At 48.9% G+C, this 26,639-nt stretch overlaps 1 protein-coding gene across 3 annotated transcripts in view; it reads right to left on the minus strand.

Moving 5' to 3' along the window:
* Positions 1 to 26,639, minus strand: part of SEC14L5 (SEC14 like lipid binding 5) — a 39,548-nt gene that overhangs the window by 12,568 nt on the left and 341 nt on the right. The window contains exons 2-8 of one of the 3 annotated variants that reach the window (XM_064672469.1): positions 23,220 to 23,325; positions 21,302 to 21,377; positions 7,216 to 7,365; positions 6,962 to 7,093; positions 4,710 to 4,838; positions 3,890 to 4,085; positions 2,139 to 2,251 (exon numbers count right to left, since the gene is read on the minus strand). In XM_064672469.1, the coding sequence (XP_064528539.1) occupies positions 2,139 to 2,251; positions 3,890 to 4,085; positions 4,710 to 4,838; positions 6,962 to 7,093; positions 7,216 to 7,365; positions 21,302 to 21,364 (783 nt within the window). In that variant the 5' untranslated portion in view covers positions 21,365 to 21,377; positions 23,220 to 23,325. Of the gene's footprint in view, positions 1 to 2,138; positions 2,252 to 3,889; positions 4,086 to 4,709; positions 4,839 to 6,961; positions 7,094 to 7,215; positions 7,366 to 21,301; positions 21,378 to 21,749; positions 21,888 to 22,507; positions 23,174 to 23,219; positions 23,326 to 26,639 lie in introns of those variants that run through there. The other 2 variants (XM_064672470.1, XM_064672468.1) reach the window with 2 other exon arrangements.

Below are 26,639 nucleotides of genomic sequence, written 5' to 3' on the forward strand. Positions count from 1 at the left end.
CAGGCTCCCTGCACAGCACATCCCACCCAGCTCCAAGCACCCCAAGGGGCAGCTCTTCCACACTTTCCTCACGTGCCCTCACTTTTTGCTTCTCCAGCTTCCACTCCCCAGCCTTTGACACGGAGGGGAAAAAACAACCCAGAGAACAAAACAGGCCCATGTTTGGATGGTGCCTGTTCCAGCTGAAAGCAGGATCCTTGCAGATCCCACTGATGGATAAAGCCTCCCTGTCTTGCTCCCATCCAGGGCTCGTTTTCAGTGGATACCCAGTAGGTGAGATATCTCCTACCACACCACAGCCCACACTGTTCTACTGGACAGGTCTCCATGGACCTGAAAAGCCTCATGTCCTGTATTTCAGAGCACAGTTATATCCTTGCCTGCCCCTTGTTTAGTGTCCACTTGTCAAGCACCTTTTATCTGTCAAGAGGCTGAATCAGGGGAGACACAGATCACAACCAATATTCAGCAGAGGCCCTTTTATTAGTGAAGCTGTTCTTGTGTTTACTCCCAGGCAGAGCATCACACTACCATGACAGCAGCTTGCAGGGAGGTGTTACAGTGCTTCAAGGGGCCCTTTGCTCCATCAGGTGTGTGTGTATATATATACATACATATAAATATGTATGTAGTCTCTACCTGCACCCAGCAGCCACCATGCTCCTGGACATGATCCCCCTTATACAACATGTTATTGATGTTCCTGGACACCAGTGGCCTTGGAGAGCTTTGGAAGATGTTTTGTGTTGTGAACTTGTCAGCTTTTACAGATTCAACAGTGCTGTTGATGTCTGGACTCTCACACTGCCTCAACACCGACTGTTCTCTCCACCCCGAGGATTTCTGGTAGATGTTTCTCCATCCACCATTCCCCACACACCCACATACAAGGGAACTTCCTCGTGAGTTAAACAGCAACAGAACTGCAGAACCAAGTCTTTGTTACATTTTAGTTCTACATGGGTGATACACGTTAATTTTTCCAAGAAGAAACAGGGGTTTATAACTGATGTTCAAACTCCCTGTACTCACTGAGACACGATCTCTCAGCTCTGAGACAGATACAGCACATCATGCAGAAGGGACTGGCAAAGCTCCTCCAGCTGGACTCTGCTTTCCAGGGGGATGTTCCAACCATCTTTCTCCTGTTTTCTCTCCTTCCTAAGCACCATTTATCTACTCATCCCACAGTTACTCTCCCTGTTGCCATCCTTTGTTCTTCCCTTCCAATCTCTCTCCCTCAGGAAATCTGGGGTTAGATCCTTCTTGAGGCACTCAAGCTGCCCCAGATCTTCTCTTTTCTCAGCCACACACCAGTTACCCTCTCAGCCTGAGACAGAGACTCTCCTTCAACCAGGAGGAGCCCAAGCAGCTTCTGAACATCCCAGCAGAGCACAGACACCTATCCCTCAGTGCCTGTGCTGCTTTCCAGGGAAAAATCATGAGTTGGAAGGGGCCCACAGGAATCATAAGTCCAACTCCTGGCCCTGCACAGGACACCACAACGATCCCACCATGTGCCTGAGAGCATTGTCCAAACCCTGCTTGAGCTCTGGCAGCTTTGGTGCTGTGCCCACTGCCCTGGGGAGCCTGGTCAGTGCCCAACCACCCTCTGGGGGAAGAACCTTTTCCTGAGATCCAACCTGACCCTGCCCTGGCACAGCTCCAGCCATTCCCTCGGGTCCTGTCACTGCTCACAGGGAGCAGAGCTCAGAGCTGTCCCTCATGGGGAAGCTGCAGACCCCGATGAGGTCTGTGCTCCATCTCCTCCAGCTGAACAATCCAAGTGCTCTCAGCTGCTCCTCATGTGGTCCCTGCAGACCTTTCCCCATCCTTGTGTTCCTCCTTTGGACACTCTCCAACAGCTTTAGATCCTTCTGATACTGTGGTGTCCAAAACTGCCCCCAGGGCTGGAGGTGAGGCAACACCAGAGAGGGACAATCCCCTCCCTGGATGCCCCCTAGGACAGGGTGGCCCTTTGGGCTGCCAGAGCATTGCTGACTCGTGTTCAACTTGCCATCCACCAGCACCCCCAGATCCCTCTCCACGGCACTGCTCTCCAGCCTCTCATTCCCCAGGGTGTGTTGCCCCAGCCCAGGTGCAGAACCAAGGGGTGCCCCTGGGTGCCCCTGACCCACCTTGCCCTTGTGTGTCTCCTGCAGCCACTGGCGCAGGCGGATCAGGCAGCTCTCCTGCAGCGGCGTCAGCTGGCCCAGGTAGCGCTCGATGTACTCGGCGTCCAGTTTGTCAGCTGGGGAAAAGGGAACAGTTCAGAGGAGCCTTGGCACAGCCACAGGGAGATGGGCAGTTATTCCTACACAGAGGGTTCCTCAGGATTTACACAGGCATTGCTCAGAAGCCTCAATTCATCTGCCTGGGGGAGGGAAGGTGTCACAGTGACCGGAGCGTGAGGCCACGGACAGCACGGACCAGATCCAAACTGGATCACTCCACCTGTCTCTTACAACACCAATATTCCATTCAGCCTGAACTGCTCCAGCAGGAGCTTTAGAAGATATACCATGAGCTCTAGCACTCAGCTCACTAACCACTCCAAGACCTGGGCACTTCAGTCCCCAGTGTCCTAAAGTCCCATGCACAATTCCAATAACAAGAAGCTAAAAAGCAGCTCACTGGAAAACCAAACTGTTACTCTGCTCAGGGACAGCAGAGGGAAGGGGAGAATAACACCACATTTCAGACAGCAAGGGGGGGTTTAGCAGGGGGAGAAGTCCCGTGCACACCAACAGCTCAGAGACAAAGGACAAGGGGTTGGTGAGTGCCAGCACTGAGGGCCAGATGTGCCACCCAGGGCTGGGTGTGCAGTGCCAGTGAGGGGAATGGGGCACCAGGGGAGCAGCTGTGCTGGGGCACACGTGGGGCAGGGCTGGGGACACCTCAGAGCTGCTCTTTGTCAGGCACAAGGGATTGCACCAGATGCCATTGCCTACAAACAAGGCCCGGACACCCACAGGATAGGCAGGATAATACAGAAAACACATCTGGAAGTGCTACACCTGGAATCCATGAGCTGGGGAGCAGGCCCAGAGAAGCTAATCCCTTCCTAAACAGGAATACAGGCAGAAAAATAAGAGCTACTCTCCTCTTCTGATAGATGGGATCCACCACTCTGAGGTTGACTTTCATATCAAATATTTCTCATAGCCAGCTCCTCTGTGAATCTCCATCTTTTTCCAAATGGATTCCAGGACAGAAAAGCTACCAGAGAAGGTCAGGTGAGAGCAGAACTGTTGACATTTCCAAATTCCAAGCTTTTTCCCTAGTTACACTCAGCAAAACAAGCGCTGTCTTTTCTTCTGAGAAATGACAACAACTGTTTCTAATACCACAACTCTAAATTCAAAGGTGCCTCCTACTTCAGAGAAGTATTTTATTTAGTCTACAAGACATCAGACCAACACAAGGCACGATAAAGTTTGGTTCAGGTATTTTCTGGGAGAAATGCATTAGGCAACATTTTGCAAGTTTGTCTTGGCCTGATATAGGGGCAAAAGCCATCCAAACTGGTCCCCAAGAGTATGAATTTTGAAACAGACAAAATATTTCATTATAATTCAATTCTAGCATACTCAAGACACCTTTAAGTGTCTCCAGTTTAAAGTAGAAAACACCTTAAAGGGCAGATCAATTTGTTTTCTAAGCTCAAAAACATCCTGCTTGTGCAGCTTTTCTTAGCCTATCAGTTTTAGGGGAAAAAAAAAAAGAAAAAGGTCCATTGTTTGTTTTTCTTGAAAAAAAAAGAAAATAACTTTCCTTCCTCCTCACCCACAATCCAGAAGAAAAACCTGATGCCAAAAGAAATAAAAATAAACTCCTTAGTCAGCGCTACTCGAGGCTGAGCAGCTGCTGCTGCTTGGGCACTACGTACCATCGGGGCTGGCAGCCTCTGCAGGGGGGCAGGGGGATCCAGCAGCCCCAGGATCCAGTGGGATGTCACCAGGCTCGTGTCCCACAGCCGGGCTGGGCTCATCCCGCCCGCTCCCGGCCGGAGGGGTCCAGCGCGGGATGAAGGTGATGCCCTGGGAGATCAGCTCCTTCAGGTAGTGCTCAATCACCTCCTTGCCCTGCAGGGGAAAACTCCCGTTAGGAAAAGCAGCCTCCAGAGCCAGCAAGGTGTAGGATTTCCCTGGGGGCAGCTGACTAACACTGCTAGAGACCAACAGCAGGGTAATGTCTCCTTCCCTTGGCATCGCCTGCTGAAAACCCTCCTGTAGGAAAGGCCCATATCAGTGGGGAATTACAACACTGGCCAGGCAAATCCAGTGCTGTGGATGCAGCTGCCCTTAAAACACTTATCTCCTTCTGCTCCCAAACCATCAATCAGCTGCCCTGTTCCTCTGCAGCCACTGAAGGGAAGTGGCTCTGCCCAAGAGACACAGGGGGCTGGTTTTCACCCCGAACTTTCCCTTCCTGCACGAGAACAGTGTCCCCACTGTCCAAGGAGCCTGGCACCCACAGCATCCACTGCAACCCTCCTCTGGCACAGCCTGCTCCATCCCTGAACAGCCACATTCCAGCCAGCAGATTGTTTTCTGCTCGTTGCACACTGGCTTTTTTTCTTCCTTTGCCCAACAGAGGGATTTCAGAGCCATAACGAAGGGTGTAAAACCACACTGGGTCTATTCCAGAAAGGGAAATTGGAGCACACAGAGCAGGTGTGGGATCTGGGCTCCTGGCACCCATCTTACCCGTTTGATGTTGGAGGTGTACTGCTTCATGGCAATTTTCTCCACCGTGCTCTCGAAGCCAAAGAATGACTTGATGTCGAGAGAGGCCGACTGCTCAAAGCACGTCCACTCCTCGTTCTCAGGGTGAACCTACACCCAAAGGACACACGGGGTTGGCACATCCTCATGGAATGACAGGGCCCTCATCCCTGGCACCACACTGCCAAATCTCCAGAGCTACAGAGTGAGGGGGCAGAGGAAGCACTGACTGTTCTTAACAGGTTAATCCTCCCAGAGTAACAGAAACTCATCACAAACTGGGCATATGAATGTTTTTTAACCCAACACTCTTCACAAGCATGAGGAAGTGAATGTTAAACCCCACCTCTGCCCCAGCAGACCTGAAAGGTAACAGTAGTAGCCAAAGTTGCACCTAAATTAGGAGTGAAACTACCCACTTGAAACCATCATGTCAAGAGTTCCTTATGGAAAGACAAAGGATGGCCTTGTGGGACATGTAATTAAAACTTCTATAGCTGCAATGAAGAAAAATGCAAAACAGGGGGTTTTCTTTCTACTTTTGGATGGGAAACTCAGCCACTAATGTCAGCCTTCCCCCCAAAACACTGGAGACGTGGCAGAGCAGGGAATTTTCCTACTCAGTTTAAAACACACCTTTCCTTTCTAGTCATTTCCCCTCAGTTACTCTATATATGGTAAAAACATATATAATCTTTTCCTCTTTTAAACTTAACCCTTTCCTGAGAAGGCTCTGCCTTCTCTCTGTAGGTGCTGCTGTTCACAAACTGACATGAAGGAACAACAGTTCCAGCCCCCACACAGAGATACAATAATGGACAGATTCCTCAGGGACACATTTAATAACTGCAGGAGCAGGATCATATTTCTCCAAGTTGCCTTAGAGAACCCTGCAAGAAAGGAAAGATGAGAATAAACCTGCTTCCGGTGCACTCTGGCAGGGAAAAGGGAACTGGTAAAAATAGAGCAGGGAACCATCTTGAGGATGCAGCCAGGAGCTCCCACCCTGTTCCCCTCAAAGCCCAGATGCTGACGTTTCCTTCCGAAGGACACGGGACACAGCCAAAATCAGCAAGTGTAACAATGTCTGAGAGGTCCCAGGGATGACCTGGGAGCGTTTCAGACCCATCAGCGCCTTTGACAATGATGGAAGTTTGATTTACTGCAGTTTTTAGGACACCCCATGCAGCCACCAAGTGATCTCTGGCTCAGGAACCCCCTCACCATCCAAAATGTTGACAGCTTTTCAGCTCCTCCGCCTGCCTGGAGCTGCTCACAGCTTGCTGACTCCCAAGAAGCTGAGCTGTTGTCCAGCTGCCAAAAGGGCAGGTAGGTAACAGGATCTGGACTTTTGTTTAAGGAACAAAAAGCAGTATCTGATTGCTTCCAGAAACAGCTGAAGCTATTAAACAGTGACCGAGCCCTAAGAGCACAATTACAGTGAAATGGCACCCTGTGCTGAAGATGAAGCACAAACTGAGACAGCCCAGGCCACAAATAAGGCTCAAGACCTTTCTCCAAATCTTCAGAGCATGAAGATCATGACAAGGTGCTAAAACTTTGACTCAGTTGTGGGCAAAATTAATTGCCAGACTTCCCTCAGGCTCTCATCATAACAAATATTAAGGGTTCCATTCTAAACATCCAGATACATACTGAAGATCCAGATGCTTTTATTAACTTGAATTTCAACCAAAAAGAAACTTAGGGAATACCAGCAGCCCTGGAGCACCATCTCTGTTTTCTACTCTCACTCTAATCAGAGAATCCCAATCAACCCAGTTTCTCAAACCCTACAAAATCACAGAATCCCAGACTGGTTTGGGTTGGAAGGGACCTTAAAGACCATCCAGTTCTACCCACCTCTGCCATGGGCAGGGACACCTTCCACTAGCCCAGGTGAATCCAAGCCCTGTCCAACCTGGCCTTGGACATTCCCAGGGATGGGGCAGCCACAGCTTCTCTGGGCAACCTGTGCCAGGGCCTCCCCACCCTCACAGACAAGAACTCCTTCCCAATATCCCATCTAACCCTGCCCTCTGGCAGTGGGGAGCCATTCCCTGTGCCCTCCAGGCCCTTGTCCAAAGTCCCTCTCCAAAGCACAAGAACTGTATCTGATCACAGAACGCTGCTGTCTGGTGCTGCAGAAGTGCCCAAACCCCTCCAAGCACCCTCCCCCTGTAATCAGTGCACAATTCCCAGGGCTGCCGTGCCCAATAACCCAGAGCACTCACGGAGTAGCTGCAGGTCTCCCGGACCACGACGCGGTTGGCGAAGGTCTCGTTGTGGGCCTCGATGCGCAGGGTGCGCTCCTTCCAGTTCACAGTGTTCCTCTGGATGAAGAACACGTGCTCCACCCCTGCGATCTGAGGGAGGTGAAGAGCCAAAGGGAGGGGGAAGAAGAGACAGAGAAAGAAAGAGTACCTTCAGGACCCTTTCTGAGGAGCCAACAAAGCCCAGGTCTGTCTGTGCCCCGGGTTCCACCTGCCTTCTTCAGCAGCCTGGGAGCGTCCACGTTCAGTTTGCAGCTCCGCTCGATGACATGGATAGCCCCGTCCTCACTCCTGGATTCGTGCAGGATTTCACTCCCCAGAAACACTGGGATCTCTGGACAGGTAGGAAAGCGCTTCTCGTACGCCTGGAAGTGAAAACAAAGCAAGTTCAGCTTCTGGGTAGATCAGCTTTAACTCCTCCTGAATTAATTAGCTCCCTTACAGTAAAACTCCAACAAAACAGAGGCCTCTCAGCCCATGTGTTGGCTCCACTTCTCTCAGAGGTGAAGCTAAAGCAAAATAGTTACAAGCAGAGACAGGACCAAGTCAGTCCATCAGCCAAACATGTCTTAACATCATTTTTCTTTCACACATGAAGCAGAAAAAAAATCCTGTTGTTAGAGTACTAGGAAGGGACTCATCATCAGGAACCTCATGGCAAAAGTAAGCACAGCTCTGCTGATTTCTGCTGGCTAAAGACTTGAATTTCATTATCTTTGGGTCAAGTCAATATTGTCTGTATGAAGAAGCTATAAAAAATATTTAACACTCCTGTACCTTAAAATGTGATGTGTCAAACAGTTCTAGTGGCCCTAAACTATCAAGGGTAAGACCATAAATTATTGGCTACTCACTTTGCCTTGCTTTATCCATTTCTGAAACAATTCTGTCCTGGTTCTGAAATCTTCCTTATTTTAATTAGCACATCCCTCTGAAAAGCCCTTTATCAGCTCCAACAGAAATCCAGTTTTCCATGGCACTTGCAGCAAATTGACTTATATAAACCATACCTACTGTTGCTCCTCTTTTCCTAAGAGGAGCATCTCTTACTATATGCCCTTCTCCATCTCTTACTGTATTCTGAGATGTTTGCAGGATAGAATGTTTTCCTTGGATTTCTGACAAATATCTTGCATGTTGTGATTCTGTTGTAGATATGTGACTGCTGCATAAGTTGCCTAGAATTCCACTAGAGCTGTTCCAGGAGAATCTGTGTTCTCCTTCCATTCTACTCTCAGAGCTCCACATTTTGGCTTTAAGATATTTTGCCACCATTCCAAGGCCAACCCTAACCTCTAGGAAGTGCTGCCATCTTCCCATCTTCCATAAGACACAACCATTTTATCTAGTGCATAAAAACACAGCTACTCAGGAGAGAAGTCTCCACCACAAAGGAAACATTAATGGGATAACTCTCAAGCTCAGCTGGGCTCTCAGTGTGCCCAGAGCAGCCACATTCCCTCTTCCCACAGCAAGGCAAAGGCTGGTTGCCCCTGCATGGATTCATGGCCCCTGCTCCTAAAATAGCCCAGGCACTTAAGGACACATTCCAGATCTCCTGCTCCTAGAGCTCTGGACGGGAAAGGAGTTATTTCAGATTATCGTGTTGTTCAGTATCAGGAGGGAAGTGCAGGAAGTGCCAGCTGGAATTCTGGACATAACAGAGCACACAGGGCTTTAAATCCTGCTCTCCAAGGCACTGAGCAGTGCCCTGCTTGCTCTGCCACATTTCTGGGAGAACCTCTACCTATGCTTTTCAGTCTTATCCCAGGGAAAACTAAACCAGTGCAGATAAATACAAAGCTTCCCACGGTAAGTGACCGTTTCCAGCACCGATCCACGTGGCTCCAGCCAGCAAAAGCACATGCACTGCTTTAAGAAGCTTAATTTGTTGTGATGGGAATTCATGGATAGATGTCAGGCATTGTCACAGGACACTTGCAGGGGGACACCTCTCCAGACTCCAGCTATCATCCAGTGCTATCCCGAGGCCAAAGCCTTTGCCTTGCTGCTCTTCCCTGTTCCAGCACATACCAGCCAGTGCCTCCAGGCCACCCACTCTCAGTTACTGCAATCCCAGCAGTCAGACAGTGAAAGCTGAGAACACCTTTGTAGGCCACTGGGATAACAGAATATTTAGCAACTATTTTTCAGCTGTTTGCCCCATGTCACTCCTTCCATGTGCCCTTAACACACTTGCAAAAAGTGTCACTGAAAGCCCTACCCTGAGAGAAGGCTGCCCCAGCTGACACCACAACAAGGGTGAACAGTTTGATAGCACAGAGGTGAATGGTCTTTAAAAGAAGAGAGATTTAGATGGGATATTGGGAAAAAATTCTTCCCTGTGAGGGTGGGGAGGCCCTGGCACAGGTTGCCCAGAGAAGCTGTGGCTGCCCCATCCCTGGAAGTGTCCAAGGCCAGGTTGGACGGGACTTGGAGCAACCTGGGCTGGTGGAAGGTGTCCCTGTCCATGGCAGGGTGTGGAATGAGGTGGGCTTTAAGGTCCCTTCCAACCCAAACCAGTCTGTGATTCTACTCCTTCAGGGGTGCAGCTGTGCCAGAAACATTTGAGGGAGTTTGCAGAGGAACAAGAGCTGCTCTGCTGGGACCAGGACCCTCCAAAGGCCTCAGTGAACACCTTCACCAGGAGCACTGAGCTCTAAGTGCCCCCTCACCACTGAAAGGCCACAATGGCCAGTGTGAACCCACCCACATCACCACTGGATCCAGGTGCTTCTGGCTCCCACTTGAAGACAAAGCCCCTGGATCTCAACACATCACTCACTCCTTCCCCACTAAGGATGCACTTGACCCAGCTGCAGACAGGCTCCCTAATAAACTGGCATTAATTCCTGCAAAACCAAGACCAGGACTAAGGGAGTGCAGCCACTACTTCAGACAGCTAAACCACATGTGGAGAACCAGGAAAGGCCAGGGAGAGGCACAGATCAATGCACAGCCCTGGTGACAGAGCTACGACAGCACCCAAACCCATCACCTAAAGAGGGAGAACATTGCCATATTTGAGAAAGAATCCATATCCACACTGATATTAAGTCCTTTGCTAATCTTCTTTGCACAACAGCTCTAAAAATACAGCAGGGAAGATGCCTGAGATCACATGAAGGACAGCTGAGGCCCCACGCTGCAGGCACAGCAAAGCTGCTCCCTGAGCACCCAGCCCTTCCATCCCTGCAGACACAGCTGAGTGGGACAGCAGCCCATCTTTGCACCCTCTTATCAAAATCAGGATCCATATGCAACAGCCTATTTCTGCTCCAACACTGAGGGGAGTTATAAAGCCAGAGAAATGTTTAATTTTTTTTTCAAACCCTTGCCAGCCCAGCTGGGATTTCTGCTCATCTGTGACTCTGCAGAGCACAAGCTGAACCACAGAGTATCCCAGACAAATGAAAGGCACAGAGTATTTGTTAGCTTGTTTTAATGCTCTGGCTGCCTGCACTTGCTCTTTCAGCTCCCTGCTGCAGGAACTCTGACCTGGCTAATACATAGGAGCTATGATTTGCCTCTGCCTTCTCTGCCCTCATCCCATAAGGAATAACAGCAGTTATTGTGCCACCACTGTGGGTTAAACAGTACTGTGGGTCACACAAGCACCTTGATGATTGAAATTTTCAACAGATCAAATATATATAAGGGATGGCTCCATGAAGCCACTCCCCCTCTTTCTCTAAATCCCACTGGGATTAACCTGGACTGGCAGAACCAGCTCACACTTGAGCACTTTACAACAACTATTTTCTTAAAGGTTCAGATTAACGTGCTCACTTCATACCCAAACCAACCATTTCACAAGAGCTGGTGGCCCAGACCCACTAGTGTCCTTCCCTACATCAACCTGGTTCCCCCTAGATTTCTTACACAAAAGAATTGTTGCAAAAATCAAAACATTTTGTCGTGACCAACAAGTCCAAAGTGTCATTTACATCTTTGCAGTCCCGAAACTGAAATTACACATTAAATTTCACAGGAGGGCTGAGTGAAGACAGAGTGATTTGGGATCTGTTTGTATTCTTTGAGATAGTTTGCTTAGAACTAAAACTAATTATTTTGGGGTGCCTCCAAATGTAAAGAACACATAATAATTTAAATGCAGCTGGCAGCCTGAAAAAAACATTACAAGCGAAACAATTTCTAGCTAAAAAAAGTTAAAATTCACAGGAAAGTTGAAGATCTCAAGGTCTCAGTGGTGTCAGATCTTCCTTTCACACTGCAGGGAACCCAAACTAGGACAAGGATATTTCCAACTTACAGTGATCTCTGCACCCCAGCAAAGACCCCTCAGTGCCACTGAGGCTGGCAAATGATTAATCACATTGAGCAACAATTAATTAATAGTGAGATGGCTGACTGTGAAATCAGTAGAGTGCTCTGACCAAGGTTTTGCCCTCTGATCTCCTGGGAAACGTGTCCCAGTGGTTGTACCTGTGCTGGCCAAACCATGGGACCAACACTGAGAGATGAACATCAGGTTGTGAGAAGAGAGTTTGAGAACAACAGAAGAAGCCACGTTTGAAAGTGTCCTCAGCTGCTGGCCAAACACACAGTAACCCCACAGCCGTGGGGAGAGATCGCCCTGAGGATCAGCCAGATGCCAAACAGAGCAAATGATACAAAAACACGTGTGGCAAAACGAACAAGTGACATTCTAAAGCCTCACAGCCACAGAGAAAGGGGGAAATTAGCCTCCTCTACAACCTCCTACTTCACCTGCTTAACCCCTTCTGCTCCAGAGCAGAGGCTCCTGTCCAGCCCTGCACTTCCCCAGTTCCCAGGTGACAGTGCAGGTGTGTTCCTGCCCCTCCTGCTCTTCCCACAGGATCCACAGCACACAGCCGGTGGGCAGGATCCTTTCTGACAGCTCCTCCTGGTTCTCCTCCGTGGGTTTCAACATCCTTTTCTTGCAAGTGACCTCGAGAGCAATTACACAACAGAGGCCTCAGGAATCAAAACAACAGGGATGTGAAACCACTGAATTACTGCCTGAAACAAAACACCTCACCAACCAAACCCCCCACACACCTCCAGGCAGCTTCTTCCAGCCCAGGCTCTGCTGGGCCCAGAGTGGTTCCCATGTGCTTCAAGGGGCAGCTTTTGGTTGATAATTTAGTCATACCTTAATGATTTATTAATTAATACCTTAATAAAAAAGAGGGAAAAACTACACACTGACTCCTGTATGATGGTGAGACAAACTTGAGAAGGACCTTCAGGAGTGCAAATGGGGAGAAATTATATTGTGTAGAGCACAAAGGAACTAAACTGTGATGCACCTGATGTAGACAGAAACTTGTAGTCAATATTACATGAATATGTTACAAGGATAAGTGTTTCATCCTTGTGGCTAAAACACTTCAAACTTTCATGATCAACCACAGTTTAAATCTGTATTAATTAACAAGATTCCTCGAGGTCATGTTACAGCCACGTGCAGATTGCCAGGAAAAAGGAACATCTGTGCTCAGAGGAATGGGAAATAAGGAGGAGATCCGACTCCAGGTTTTGTGCTAAAGATGCCCAGACCATCATTCCTTTGAGAAGAGATGATGAGGAGCAAGAGAAAGACCCCTCATCACTTTGAAGTAGGAAGTGGATGGATTTGGATCAGCTTTTGAGCAGCTCTAATGACACAGAAATATTCCTCTGCAGATTCAGGTGTTTTCAGATGATGGCCTTCCAGGAAAAAGGAATTTCACCTTGCAGTTCCTCCCACTGCTTGGTGCTGAAGGGAACCAGTCTGCACCCACATTCACCAGACACAACAATCCCCATGCTTTGAACAGAACAGAGACCAAATTCTCACTGACCAGAGCAGTGCAAAATAAAATACACAGGGAACAATGTGGGAGGGATCAAATGGATATCTGGGGTACAGAAATGCTCTGGAGTCAGGGGAAAGGGAACTTCATTTTAAGGAGGTGCAGGGCATCCACAGTAGAATTCTTTGGGGCCTGAGGGGAAAAAAAGAAACTTCTGCTGGCAAGAGGAAAATGATTTCCCAGTGAGAAGTCCACTGGACAACAGCACCCAGGCTACAAACATTGACCCACTGTTATCTCTGCCTGGACTACAGCCAAGGATTTGCCTCATTTCTTCAGCTTTTGGTGAAAGAAACAATTCAGGGAGCAGCAGTGCCTATCACAACACAGGCACATCTGAGGGCCACAGAAGCCTCCTGAAACGAGCCCTGCAGCTGCACAAAGCACCCCAGGAAACCAGCACCGTGCCTGCCCTCCTGTCTGAGCAGGAACAACAACAAAGCCTTTACAGAAAGCTATGGAAGGGACACCTTATCCCTGAAGCACTGCTCCTGAGTGGACAGGTTTGCCACAGCCCAGTGTGGAAAGAGAGAACCAAAACTGGAAGGCAGGGAGGGACTCAGACAGCTCGGGTAACACCTGACAGCAAAACACAGCAAGCCAGTGGCCAGCACACACTTAGTGTTCTAAGTGACTTCAGAATCAAAAAGTGGCTCACAAAGCTCACAAATGGCTCCTTGGAAGGACAATCTGTCATTGCCAGAAGCTGCTGTGAGAATGTATACAGACTGGCCATGATTCAGGGTCAGACTTGGGCTTAGTAGTTAAAACAAATCCATCCTGGCTGAGATGTAACTATTGGTGATGATTCTAAATTTTATCACTGCTTTTAATCCCTGCTGAAGAGTTTATTATTTGTCTTCTGCACCTACACGTTCAGTGGACAAGAGAAGAGTCTTTTAATCACTGCTGGAACACAAAATAATGGTGATACCTCCAGCTGTGTTGTGTCTCCTTGCGCTGGGTTGCTGTGCCATTGAACTGGAGCTCACTTCAGAGCTCATCTATCCTTCTACTGATCAGATTAAGCTTGAGACACAATTTATCCTTCAAGGAAATAAGCCTGGTTTTAGCTGGAGAAGGGACTACCCTGCACAGACTCTTTGAATTAGTGTAAATCTCCTCCAAGCCACACATGGTGCCAGCACCATCCTCTCCTAAACCACTCTTGCCCAGAAAATGGGGTCTTAGCAGTGTCAAAACAAAGCTCTCAGAGACTTGTGTGATCCCCACAGACAGGCCAGATGTGCAGATGTTGCCAGAAGTTCTCCAGAACTCTGAATGAATAAGCAATTCCTCCATCAGCTTCTTCCCAACAGCAGCCCTTACACCACCCAGCAGCCGTGACAAACAGCACTCACCAAACACTCTCCACCCCAAAACCTCCCACCCCAAAATCTCAGGGGCACTGTCAGCTCTGCTCAGCCTGACTCCTGCTCACCCTGAACGTGCTGGGTGCCAGGGGGAGGTGGTGGCAGGCCCAGGGCTGCACACACAGAGCAGCTGTGCAGAGCCAGCCCAGCTGACACACAGAGCAGCACTCTCAGAGCTCTGGTGCTTCTCAGCAGTGAGCTGATGGGATATTTATAGTGTATCTTGACAGCAAGGTTTCAAGCCATCAAGTCACGCTGGAGCATCATGTCTTGAGTCAACACTAGATTCTTTCTAAGTTCATAAAATGTTAACTCAATAGCTTCTGACAGTCACAGCAAACTCACCTTCAAAACACAGCAAAAAGAAGGGAAAGGGAAGGTGCCTTCTTTAAAGGCACAGAACATGGCTGCAGACAGATCATCTGCATCCAGAGAGGACTTGTCAGGAGGCAAGTTCTACAGACCTAACAGTCTATGACATCCATAACAAATCTGTAACATCTACATCCAAAATCTATAACAACTGGTAACAGAAAGAGCAGATCCTGTTTGGCAGGGAAGTATCTATTTCTTAACTACTGCTTAGATTGTTATCAGGACATTCTATGTCACAGAATCCTTAAGCTTGGAAAAGACCTGCAGGATCACTGAGTGCTGTTAACCCAGCACTGCCATGTGCCATGACGTGGACAGAACACCAAGAATAACTGTTTTGAAGCATTTTCCCCCCTTGCACATTGATTCTCTCCTGATCTCCAGGGCACTGCCACCCAGCAATACCACTGCAGACAGCATCTAAAGGCCATTATCCACATCACAGCAGCTCCAGAGGAGCTTCCAAGCACTGGGCACGCTGGATACACACTGCAAAGCTCTACCCTGTGTCATCTGCAGCTACCCAGGGACACAGAGGCCACTGCAGGAACCCCTCCCCTCACACTCCCGCAGCTGCTGCACTGAGAGCTCCACTCCAAGCTCCTTGGCAGCTCCTTGGCTGCTCCACACAGCCCTCTGTGCCATCACTGCTGCTTCTAAGGGACTCCAGCTGCCAGCAACTCATCCATTCCCCTGCAGCAAGTGCTCTCTTGGTTCCAGAGCTCACATTTGACAGCGGAGGCTGTGAACCAGCATCAAATATTTTAAGCTAACATTCTGCTTTTCTTTACTTAAAACCAGCCTGTGATGATACCAGAATAGTGGCAACAACTTGGAGCTCCAGATGGGGATATCCCAGTCTGGAATTACAGTTCAGGGAGCTCCCAGTTATCCTGTGGTGCATCTGTGCTGTGGGCACTGCAGCTGACCCAGACACTCAATCTGCACAATTTATGCAGACAGAGCAGCCTTGGAGACCTGGCTGTGCTGTGAACACACACATCGAACTGTCACTCTAAACAAACCCATGGCACTGACTGATCCTCGCTAGACATGGGTGTGTTTGTACCTTGTCCTGCTCTCACACCCCATTTATCTGTTACCAATGTGTGCTGCAAGCTTTTTGAGCACATGGGGGTGTTAAACAGCAAAGGGGACTCACAGGTTCTATTGCAAAAGCATCACATCAGCCAGTGAAACATCAAGCTCTGTGAGACACAGCATTAGGGAGGAGGGCACACCCAATTTATCAGGATTTAAGTAGTCTCTTCATACACTCAATCGGCTGAAGGCAACAGGAAGAAGTGATTAAATAAAGCTACTTCAAATCTAACCTCTTTAACACAAGGCATGTTGATGCTGAAATGGCACAAATATAAAAATAAATTTGAAAAAAGTGTGTGGAAAGCAATTCTGGCTGTTAGCACCTGAACTCCAGCATCCAGAGTTTCTTCTCCTGCAGCTAAACCAGCAAGGAGCTGTTTTCAATTAGTCTGCATCTCCAAGCCTCCTAACACTGGTGACACAAAAGGATGTCGGGATGATTGGGAAATCAGCAATGCATTTTGATTTTAACTGTACTGGATGGTTGACTCCTGTGTGTAACCCTGGGCCAGATCCTCAGCTGCTGTAAGGGAGCAAAACTCCAGAGCCTGCAAAGCAGCTCTGCCAGTGTGCAAACAGCCAGGGTAGTGAAGGCTGATTATTCAGGGGCAGGAGTCAAAAGCCAGTTTGTCCACTGCCAGATCCAGGGACAATCATCAGCAGGGTCAGGCATGAGAGAAAGACATCTCACATCAGGATCATGGATGTTTGCTTTTGATGGGCTATGACCCTGTGTACAGGATGAGAGAGTAAAGATGATGGAGAAGGAGTATTTCTGCTGCTTACTCAGTGAGAAATAATTTCCGATTCTAAATAAACCTGCAATGGTTGTAGTCTGAATTAAATTTGCCATTCAGCTTGTTAGAACTCCCAACACTCAAACTGTACTGAGCTAAAACAGATGTAGACACCATTAATTTCCTGTCAAATAAAGAACTCCAGATCAACTAAATGTAAAGAACACTGGAGGCTTACAAGAGAGCTGGAAAGGGACTTTGGACAAGGGATGGAGGGACAGGACAAGGGGGAATGGCTTCCCACTGCCAGAGGGCAGGGTTAGATGGGATATTAGGAAGAAATTTTTGGCTGTGAGGGTGGTGAGGCCCCGGCACAGGTTGCCCAGAGAAGCTGTGGCTGCCCCATCCCTGGAAGTGTCCAAGGCCAGGTTGGATGGGGCTTGGATTCAGCTGGGCTAGTGGAAGGTGTCCCTGCCCTTGGCAGGGGTGGCACTGGATGGTCTCTAAGGTCCCTTCCAACCCAGACTATTCTGGGACTCTGTGAACACTGAACTGCCACTAAAACCAAAAAAAGAGTCCTGGAGCTGCTTGGAAGTGCAGGCAGCAGGTCAGGACCTCAGATGACCAAACTTTCACTTGCAGACCCAGGCAGGGAAATCGTGGGCTGCCACAGATGTATTAGGGAGCCTGAGAGCCCCCCAGAACAGCCACCCCCACCCCAACCAACACTGCAGCAGCAGGACCCCCCGGCCCGAGGGGCACCACTCCCCCAGCCCAGCAAACACTCCCCAGCCCTGCTCATGTGTGTGCTCAGGACACCCAGCTCCCAGTGCTCAGATATGTGTCAGCACATGCCGTGGGCAGCCAAGAAAGGAGGTCAAGCAGAAAGCAGCACTGACTCACAGCAGGCACATGTGGGGCTCCACAGCAGCTCGCTCTGAGCACGGAGCACAGCTGCACACACAGCGGGAGCTGCGGCTCCTGCGAACTCCCAAACGCCTCATCTGGGCTCTGCCTTCTCAAAACCATGACATATTTTTTAGGTAACAGTGCACAAAGGCCCTTCTCTTGCAGCACAAACCATGAGCTGCTCTTAGCAGCAGTTAGAGCTGAACATGAAGTGCACTGTAAACGTGGCAAGAGGAGCAAACCATTGCCAAGCGCTGGGAGGGATTTCTCATTTACACCACCAGTGCAGCAATTCAAATTATCCATCACGTACAGAAGACCCTGTAAGGTCCCTGGGGGGCTATTCCAGACCTGTAGCTTCCATCCTGAGCAATTTTAGTGAATCCTATAAAGTGTGTGAAAATGGCAGATGTCAACTGTAAGCTTGAAGGGCTGAGGCACTCCTAAAAATAACAGGAACACAACTCCCCACTACTTTCAAAGCTAAACCCCTCCAGCTAAAGCTCTCTCATCTAGCCTAATAATTCACTGCAAATAACATTAAATATGCAATCTCTCTCTGAGCTCTGTTTCCTACACAACTGTGCATGTAGGACTTGCTCCCCCAAACCAAATTCTCATCCCCACAAATCAGAGAAGGCTCACAAATATTTACATCAGAGGAAGTTTTCACTCATGAGTTATGTGGCAGAGGCACCTCTACTTCTGGATTTTTCCCCCTCACTGTAACGTTTTAGTATAAAAAACCCTTTCAGCTTTCTAACTACAACTGCTACACAAAGAAAATTATAAGTAAGTTTATACTTGGGGATTTTCTGGCTCTCAGATAAAATCAGAAGACGTGCAACGTCAAACCTGCTGATCTAACTGAAGGGAAGACAAGATCAGGCCCAGAGAGGCATGGACAATCCACTGGAAGGAACAGCTCTATTTAAAAGGAGACACACAAAAAAAGAGATAAAATGGAAAGGAAGAACATGACAGGATAAAAAAGCATAACAGAAGTCAAGTTTCTTTTCAAGTATAAAGGATAAAGGTGTCAGGCACTGGTTCTAATTTGAAGAGCATAGTATTTTTGATCCTTTAATGTGAGTCCAAGTTAGGAACAAAGCAGATGAAAAGTGACTACTATGAACTTGAACAGGTGTGGGAAAACCACTCTTTATTTAAATCTTTTTTGGAAGGGAGGACAAGAAAAAAGAAAAAAATTCAGAACTCCCAAGTGACCAGAAAAAAACTGCTAAGCTGATTCCTCTGTACTGCCTCAGATGCACAGGACTGGCAAAGGCAGCAAGAAGGGGAATGTCCTTCCAAGGACTTGGAACTCACATCAAATCTCCTGCCTGCAAACACCCAAACAAAGCTGCAGGAGCATTAGTGAAGAGCAGAGTGTAAATCCAGAGACAGTCACCCCGACACAGGGGCTCATCTGTGGAGCACAGCCCCGAGCTGTGCAGAGGATGAGCTCACACACATCCCTCTGCACAAGTCCAAGGAGGATAAACCACGTTCCTGATTCCAGGGCACAACAAAGGGCATGAGGAACACCGTGTGTGTGAGCCAGGCCAGGAAGCAGGGAATTGTTTGCCTCATTTGGCTGTGACAACCCTATTTCTCAGACTCATATGTAAGCAAAGCTCATGTGTGAGCAAAGCACACACACTGTTTTCTATAGCATGGTCCAAACATTTGAAGTTCTGAGGGAAAAATACTTTTCCTAACTTACTTCCTGTGGTCTGTTCAGGCTGGCATGAGGTATGGCCCTCCCCATTATACAGAGGAGGAATTAAGCACAAATGTGTCAGGCTGAAGGGTGCCTGGAGATCTGTATAACCAGGGGTGTCTTGAGGTCACCCTGTGACCTCTGCTTTCCTACCACAGCCTGAGACCTCGGCACTGCAAAGGTTCCCACAAAGCAGTTGAGGGGAAAAGATGAAAGCAGCTGAATATCAGGTTCCCAGTGCTGAGGAAGCTGCTGTCAGATTTATGGTGAAGCAGATTAACAGCAATGCCACGTGCTGAGGAGCAAAACAGCTTCACTACACACACCCACTCTCCTGCAAAACTTCCAGCAACTGCCAGCTGGTACCTGACAGCTCTGGCAGATCCTCGCTGCCTCCACACGAGCGGGAGCTCCTTCTGAGCACACCAACTGTGGGAGCAAAGCCTGCACCCAGCTCAGCCTGCACAGACCACCACCAGACTGAAATGCTGCTTCCCAATACCAGGGCCTGCTGTGAACACATGATTTTCACAGGACATCAGGGTGGGACTAAGGGGTCTGTATTCACCTCACTGCTCCACTGCACAGTCCTCTGGGTGACCCTGGACACGGAACTTCTTCATAAGGAAGAGGACTAACAGCTTTGCTAAGGTTTGCTGAACAACTAAAGGATGGCATTCACAAACCCAGCCCTGAAATTCCAGGGAACTTTATCCTGTTATGTTGAAAAACTGAAAGCAAATAAAACTAACCCACTTGAAAACTAACCCCACGAGCCCCTGGCCTTCAGGCATGTGCTAACAAGCTTACAGAGGATTTGTCTCGAGGTAGCCCTCCCATATTAGCAACCAATCAATTGAGGAGCATCTGGTGGTAGGTTTATCCTGCTAGTAGAGACAACAGGAATGTGGGGAGGTCTGCATGGAGCAAAGGCTACCAGTACCTTCATCACAAGTACTGTGTCTTATTCTCACACAGGGTGCACTGGGAGAGCACAGAACACAGCCAGGAAAGCTTCACCACCACAAACACCAGCCCCAGACTGGTCAGGGCACTTCATGGCATGTTACTGTTAAACAGATGTGGCAAATCCCAGTAAGACTGGGGGAAAAAATGGAGATGGGGGTGTGGATTTGGGAGGGACTGTCACCAAAAGAAGTGTTCATTGGGATGAGCAGAGCGTGAACAGGAACCACTGAGCTGCTGCTCCCTTTGGGGTCTGTTATTCACACTGAGGAACAAACAATGTCTCCCCCAGCTTTAACTATTGAAATAGAAGACTGGAGGCTCTTCTGGATAAAACAAATCCTATGGAATGTATTTCCCAGGAAACTAGAAGAGGAAACATTGTCAAGAAGAACACAATATAGGCTCTCCCTTCCATTCATGGGAATTTCAGCTGCCTGCAATGGCTGTAGTTTTCCATCTTCATTCTTGGGCCCTAATAGGCTAAAGAAATCAAGTCTCAGGGACTGAAATGCCCAACAGATTACAGAGCAAAGCCTTGCAAGACTCCATAAGCATCTCTGGGCAACGCCCAAACGCTCAGGGCTGCCCTTGAAATGCAAGCAGCAAACCTTTCAGAAGGGTATTTGACTCACACCCAGTTGTGACCAAGTCCAGAAAATCACTTAAGGCATCTGCCATGCTCACAACAACTGTCTGCATCACCACTGAATGACCTTCAATGACAGCTCTGAAGCCCTTTGTGGAAATCACAAAACTTGGAGAGAGATCTCCCAACAGTTCAGCCATGGAGTGGAGAGGGAAGAAAAATACAGAAGAATTTTTTCAAAAGATTTCCAGCTTTTAACCAAATCCAAAAGCTCAGTATCATTCAGAATCCAGTTCTAGATACATCCATCCTACAGTGCTGATTGGGATCACATCTGGAGAGATTCTGAACCAAGGGGCATTTGGTGAGAAGGCAGACACAGTGTCTGGCCACAAACTGACCCTTCCTAACTGAATGTCACAATCTTTTTCCTTCCTTGTCAAAGAATAATTACAGAAGGTTTTGTTGGATTTTTTTTTTCCCTTCTAACGACTAAGCTGCCTCTCTCAAAATACTGAGATGTTGATTCTTATTTTTCATGGAAAATGGAAGGAGAGCTGAGCCTCTGTTCCTGCACTGTACCCACAGGGCTGTCACAGAGATCCAGCCACAGTCCCCCCCCTCCCACTGGCCCGAGGCTGCACCCTCAGCAGCTGGAGCAGGAGATGTGCTGAGTGTTACTCACTGCCATGACGAGCTCAAAGGGATACTTGTAGACTCGAACTGGGGACTGGTATTTCTGCACCATTTTTACCACACACCTGGAACAGACAGAAATTGGAAAATTTTAGATCCAAACAGCACAATACATTCTAAGCAATTCTGACAGACCTTACTAGAAGCCTTAACTCTTTTTACAAATAGAGAGGAGATATATATTAGATAGAATATCTTGTTTAGTAAGTGGCAGAGACAGAAGAGACTAGTCTCTGCAGTCCCAGTCCAGGGCTGTGTCCAGCACACAGCAGCACCCTGTGCAGCTTCCCAACAACTTAGAGCTCCAACAACTCACAACAATTAAAGCACAAAACAGAGATGTAAAGCCAGAATCAATCATACTCTGGAGAAGAAGCCCAACTTAGGAGCCTTACAAAGCTTACATGGTGATTCTTCCCTGTACCCCTCTTTCTTACATTACATTTGTAACCATTAGGCAAAGTCCTCCCTGTTAAAAGCTTCCACAGCTTCCCGAATCTTGGTGTTAAAATGCTTTTGTGCACAAAGTAGCCTTGAGTTGTTTTAGCCCACTGAAGGGAAGGAAGAGGAAACAGCCTGCTGAAAGAACATGCCTGATGCTAAGCTGGCAATCACATCCCACTGCCTGGATGCCCACTGTTCCAGCTGAACTGAGGCAAGAGCTGCAGGCAAGGGGAACAATTCAGCCCTCAGCATTTCGCTGCTCCCAACCACCTCTCACTGTTCTCATCAGGATTCCTCCCTCACACTCTCTTGCCAGGGTTTTAACCCTCAAATATGCATCAGTAACCAGCATCTCAAGGAAGCACATGAACCATTAAAAAAAAAGGTTATTAGGCTGCTTTCTGCAATTCCTTTAGGAATTCCTTTGTATTGCTCCCTCTAACACCATCTGTGAACATCAGGAGCACAAAAGGCTGGATGGCTGGTTGGAGACTGTGCTGATTCCACCCCACTCAAATTCCACTGCTAAGCAGACACAGCCCTCGGCAACATGACACAGTGTAGCACTGAACTCAAACGTCAGAGCAGTAAGACAACTTATCCCTGACATTTTAAGCCCAAAACCTGAGCTGAAACACGAATTAAAATGCAAACAGCAATAGATTCTCCCTCAAAGTCTGCTGCAAAATGCCATTACACAGTGCAATCTAAGCAAGGGAGAGGGGAAAAGGACTTGAAAAAGTTTGAGTACCTGAGAACCGGGAATGTCTGTAGCAATAGGGTCGCACAATCACCTGCAGAGGATCACATTATCCAAGGAGCAAAGCCTGGATCTCTAAGTCTGACTGGTACTAAAAGCCAGTCCAGTGGTGCTGAGCCAGTCAGTGCAGAGAGAAGTCAAGAGCAGAGCATCCAGCCCCGAGTGCAGCGAGCGGGGCAGGGCCCAGCACAGCCCTGGCAGCGATCAGGTATCGGACACCCGAGCCAGGGGGCACCGGGCACCTTGGAGGGCAAGGCTGTAACATGACTAGGGCGGCAGGAACCTTCCCACCCAGTGCACACAGAGCACGAGGAGCTGGGGAACGTATTCAGCCGGGATCGTGCTCCCTGTTCTGACCTCGCTGTTGCACCAGGAGTTCCTGCACCTCTGCAGGAGAGGGTCAGGGACCTCCACAGCAGGAAGTCTCAGGACAGAGCAGCCAGTCTGGAATCCCCCACAGCCCAGAAATGAAGTCACAGAACAACAGGACAGCACAAGCAGTGGCTCAGCAGCCTTCACAGTGCTGCTTGGACAGATCCCCTGCTCCCTGGCAGCAGCTGGACCCGACTGCCACAGGGTTTATTGCCTCTACTTCTCCAGCTGAGGGAACGTTGAGAAAAAGAGCCAGTGACTGTTACATCCACAGGGAGCTGTGGAAAAAAGACAGCTGATAACTCACACCTGCCCTAGAAACCTTTCATACCTCGGGAGAGTGCAGTGGCAGCAGACCTTCTATGCCCTCTCCTCCAAACAGAGCTGCGAGACGGTCATCCTGCTTCTCAAAGCACGAGGGACTCCTGCCATAATTCCTGGAAAAAAAGGAAAAAAAGTCAGAAAAGGCAGTAAAAGCTGGGTACTCTGCACACCAAGCTACAGGTGATGACCAGCACTGATAAGGACAAAGACTCCCAGGTGTTAGCACTGGGCAGCTGAGCTGTATTAGCTCAAGACCTGCATCCTCCCAGGGCTTTTACACCAAAGAGATGTGTTTTAAAGTCATCTCATGTGTTCCACTCAAATTATGAAGATATGTTCAACTCTCTTGTAAAGAAAACCAGAAAGAAATGACACAACCACAGAGTGTGTCTGTTCCTTAAATATCCATCCAACTCCAGCTCCGCAGCGGCCCAGGCTTCCTGCTCGACTTCCTATTTGCATCTGGCTAAAAAACAATATTAGGAAACACAGCTCAAGTGAAGAGCAGTGACCCACTAAACTGCAGCATGACCACTTAGAAACCCCAACCCACAGCTGGAGGCACAGCTGGAGCATCCAGAGGGTAACACCAGGGAAGAGCTCGATTCCAGCTGGGCAAGCCCAGAGTAGTCGGTAAAAACTCAGAGAGGTTGGAGCTGTCAATAAGTTGAAGCAACAGATCTGGCTAATAATAACCACTGCAGTAATGACAACCTTAACCATCCCAACAGATATTAAAAATATTTCCATTATTGCACCCCTGAACACAGGAAACAGCAGCAGTGACACACTGACAGCAGTGCCAACAGCAGAGCCCCAACAGCCTCGGCTCCCCATGGCCCCTTTTGCTACAGCCCACACAGTAACTCCCCCACGAACCAAGAGATTAGAGATTAAACACACATAAAGCCCCGAATCAAAGCCCTCCACCCCTGCTTCTCATTCCAGGCATAGAACTCAGCTCATTCCACGCTGGAGCTGCCTGTAGGATGGGGGAGCTGGGCAGCAAGTGACTTCAGGAACTTCTCCCACCTGTGGTGGCTGCTTTTCAGCTGGAGGAGAAGAACTGAGCAGGTTTTTGCGGGGTTTTTTTGTTTTGTTTTTGACAAAGAACTGCTGAAAATAGCAGAATTCCAGACTTCCTCAAATAAACACGTGAAAGCCAGCTGTGGCACCCAGCTAAGCTGATATTTCCACTTAGAAAAGAGAGACTCCACAGGGTTGTAGTCCTTCCTCCCCCCTTCTGGAGAAAGGTGGAGAGAAAAGTGTGTGACATTTCCTCTGCCTGAAATGCCTTTCACTTAGTGACTGATGATTCAGAAATTGATGCTTTATACACATAATAATGAGATGGTACCAAGCTGTGGGATATTTATTAGGGCTTTTTCACCTAAGAACTTAAGAACAAGTCTTTTGAAGCTTGATACAAGGAAGCCTCAAGGTGGAAGGGTGCCAGAATAAGCCTTTACCATCGTTTAGAAGCAGATATCTGTTCAGGCAGGACTTGATCTCACCCCCTGAGAAACACCTCTGGTGCAGGGGTGAGCAGTGGAGCCTGGGCACTGCTCTGTACACCTGGCAGAGGTGCCTGGAGTCCTGCTGTGGGTCATAATCAACAACGAGCAACAGGAACATTTAAACAACATCCACACACTCTTTACCACACAATAAGGTCTTTCTGGCTGAGGGGAAGAAGAAATCAGAACAGTGTCCAGCACTCTGCCCTCAAAGCCTGGTAGAGCTTTTTCTCTTCCATGGATGTTTCAAAACAAGCTCCATTCCCTAATACTGCCACACCTTCATCTCTTAATTTCTTCATCTCTTCACCAAAGAATCACCACAGAACTTTTATGCACAGCAACACATTAAATCCCTGACATCTGCCAGCCCTCAGCAGGAGATAAGCATTCCTGAAGGAAAGCCACTCAGTCCTCACCTCGCTATTCCATAGGAAGCCACACCACACCATTTTATCCATCCACACTGGAGGCAACAGTTCAATACTCAAATACAAATTAAGAATGGAGACAAAGAATCACAGTCTGTGTTGGGTTGGAGGGACCTTAAAACTCATCCTGTTCCACCCCCTGCCATGGGCAGGGACACCTTCCACTAGCCCAGGTTGCTCCAAGCCCTGTCCAGCCTGGCCTTGGACACTTCCAGGGATCCAGGGGCAGCCACAGCTTCTCTGGGCAACCTGTGCCAGGGCCTCACCACCCTCACAGGGAAGAATTCCTTCCCAATATCCCATCCAACCCTGCCCTCTGGCAGTGGGAAGCCATTCCCCCTTGGCCTGTCCCTCCATTCCCTTATCCAAAGCCCCTCTCCAGCCCCTTTAGGCACTGGAAGCCTCCCTGGAGCCTTCTCTTCTCCAGGTGAACACCCCCAGCTGTCCCAGCCTGGCTCCAGAGCAGAGGGGCTCCAGCCCTTGGAGCATCTCTGTGGCTTCCTCTGGACTCTCTCTAGCAGGTTCACATCTTTCCTATGCTGAGGACCCCATACTTCTGTTTAACACATAAAACCAGAGTAGATCCAGGCAGGAGGTCACTTGACAGTGCAGCAAAGCACCAGCATCAAACTGTTTCAGCCTGCCTTCAGTGAAGTTCGCAGCTGTATTTTCTTTGAACACAGGCTCTCATTATCCCAACCAGATCAGTAGTGCCATCAACACAAACCCCTTCTCACAATCTACAAGCCGATTTTACTGCTTGGAGGAATTAAGCCAAATGACCCAGAGAACATATCTGGTTTACCTGGAAGCTGACCTGAAAACATACAGTCACAGACTGCTTTGGAAGGGACCTTAAAGTTCATCTCGTTCCACCCCCTGCCACGGGCAGGGACACCTTCCACCAGCCCAGGTTGCTCCAAGCCCAGTCCAACCTGGCCTCAGACACTTCCAGGGATCCAGGAGCAGCCACAGCTTCTCTGGGAAACGTGTTAAATCTGTCACTGCATTTAAAAGCCATTTACCAGGGTCACCCTTTGAGTTCACAAATACTTCAGGGCTAGTTTTTGGGTAGATTTTTCGAGCCCCGAGCCCTGTGGGGAGCTCAGCAGGCACCGTTCCACAGCTGTGCCGGGTCCCACTCACAGCCCACCCTGAGCCAGCGTCCATCCGACCCCTCCCAGCAGGACACGAACCTGACAACTTTCAAACTGGAGCATCTTTTCAGCAGACCCGAAGAGATCCCCGGGCAGCCCGAGCCCACCGCCCAGCTCTTCACCGCCTCCCTCCCTGATCCCAAAGGATTATGGCTAAAATTTCCCTGTTGGCTTCCCGTCTCTGAGGGACAGCGGCTCCCGGCACCCCCTCACCCCCTCACCCGCCCAGCGCCCCACGGGGGTCCGGGCACAGGGGCCGGGACGAGCCTCAGCCCCCTCCGCCCTCCCTCCGCCACGGGGGACCCCGCAGGACACTGCCCAC

The sequence above is a fragment of the Pseudopipra pipra genome, chromosome 16, assembly GCF_036250125.1.
Source record: "Pseudopipra pipra isolate bDixPip1 chromosome 16, bDixPip1.hap1, whole genome shotgun sequence".
In the NCBI taxonomy this organism is placed as follows: Eukaryota; Metazoa; Chordata; class Aves; order Passeriformes; family Pipridae; genus Pseudopipra; species Pseudopipra pipra.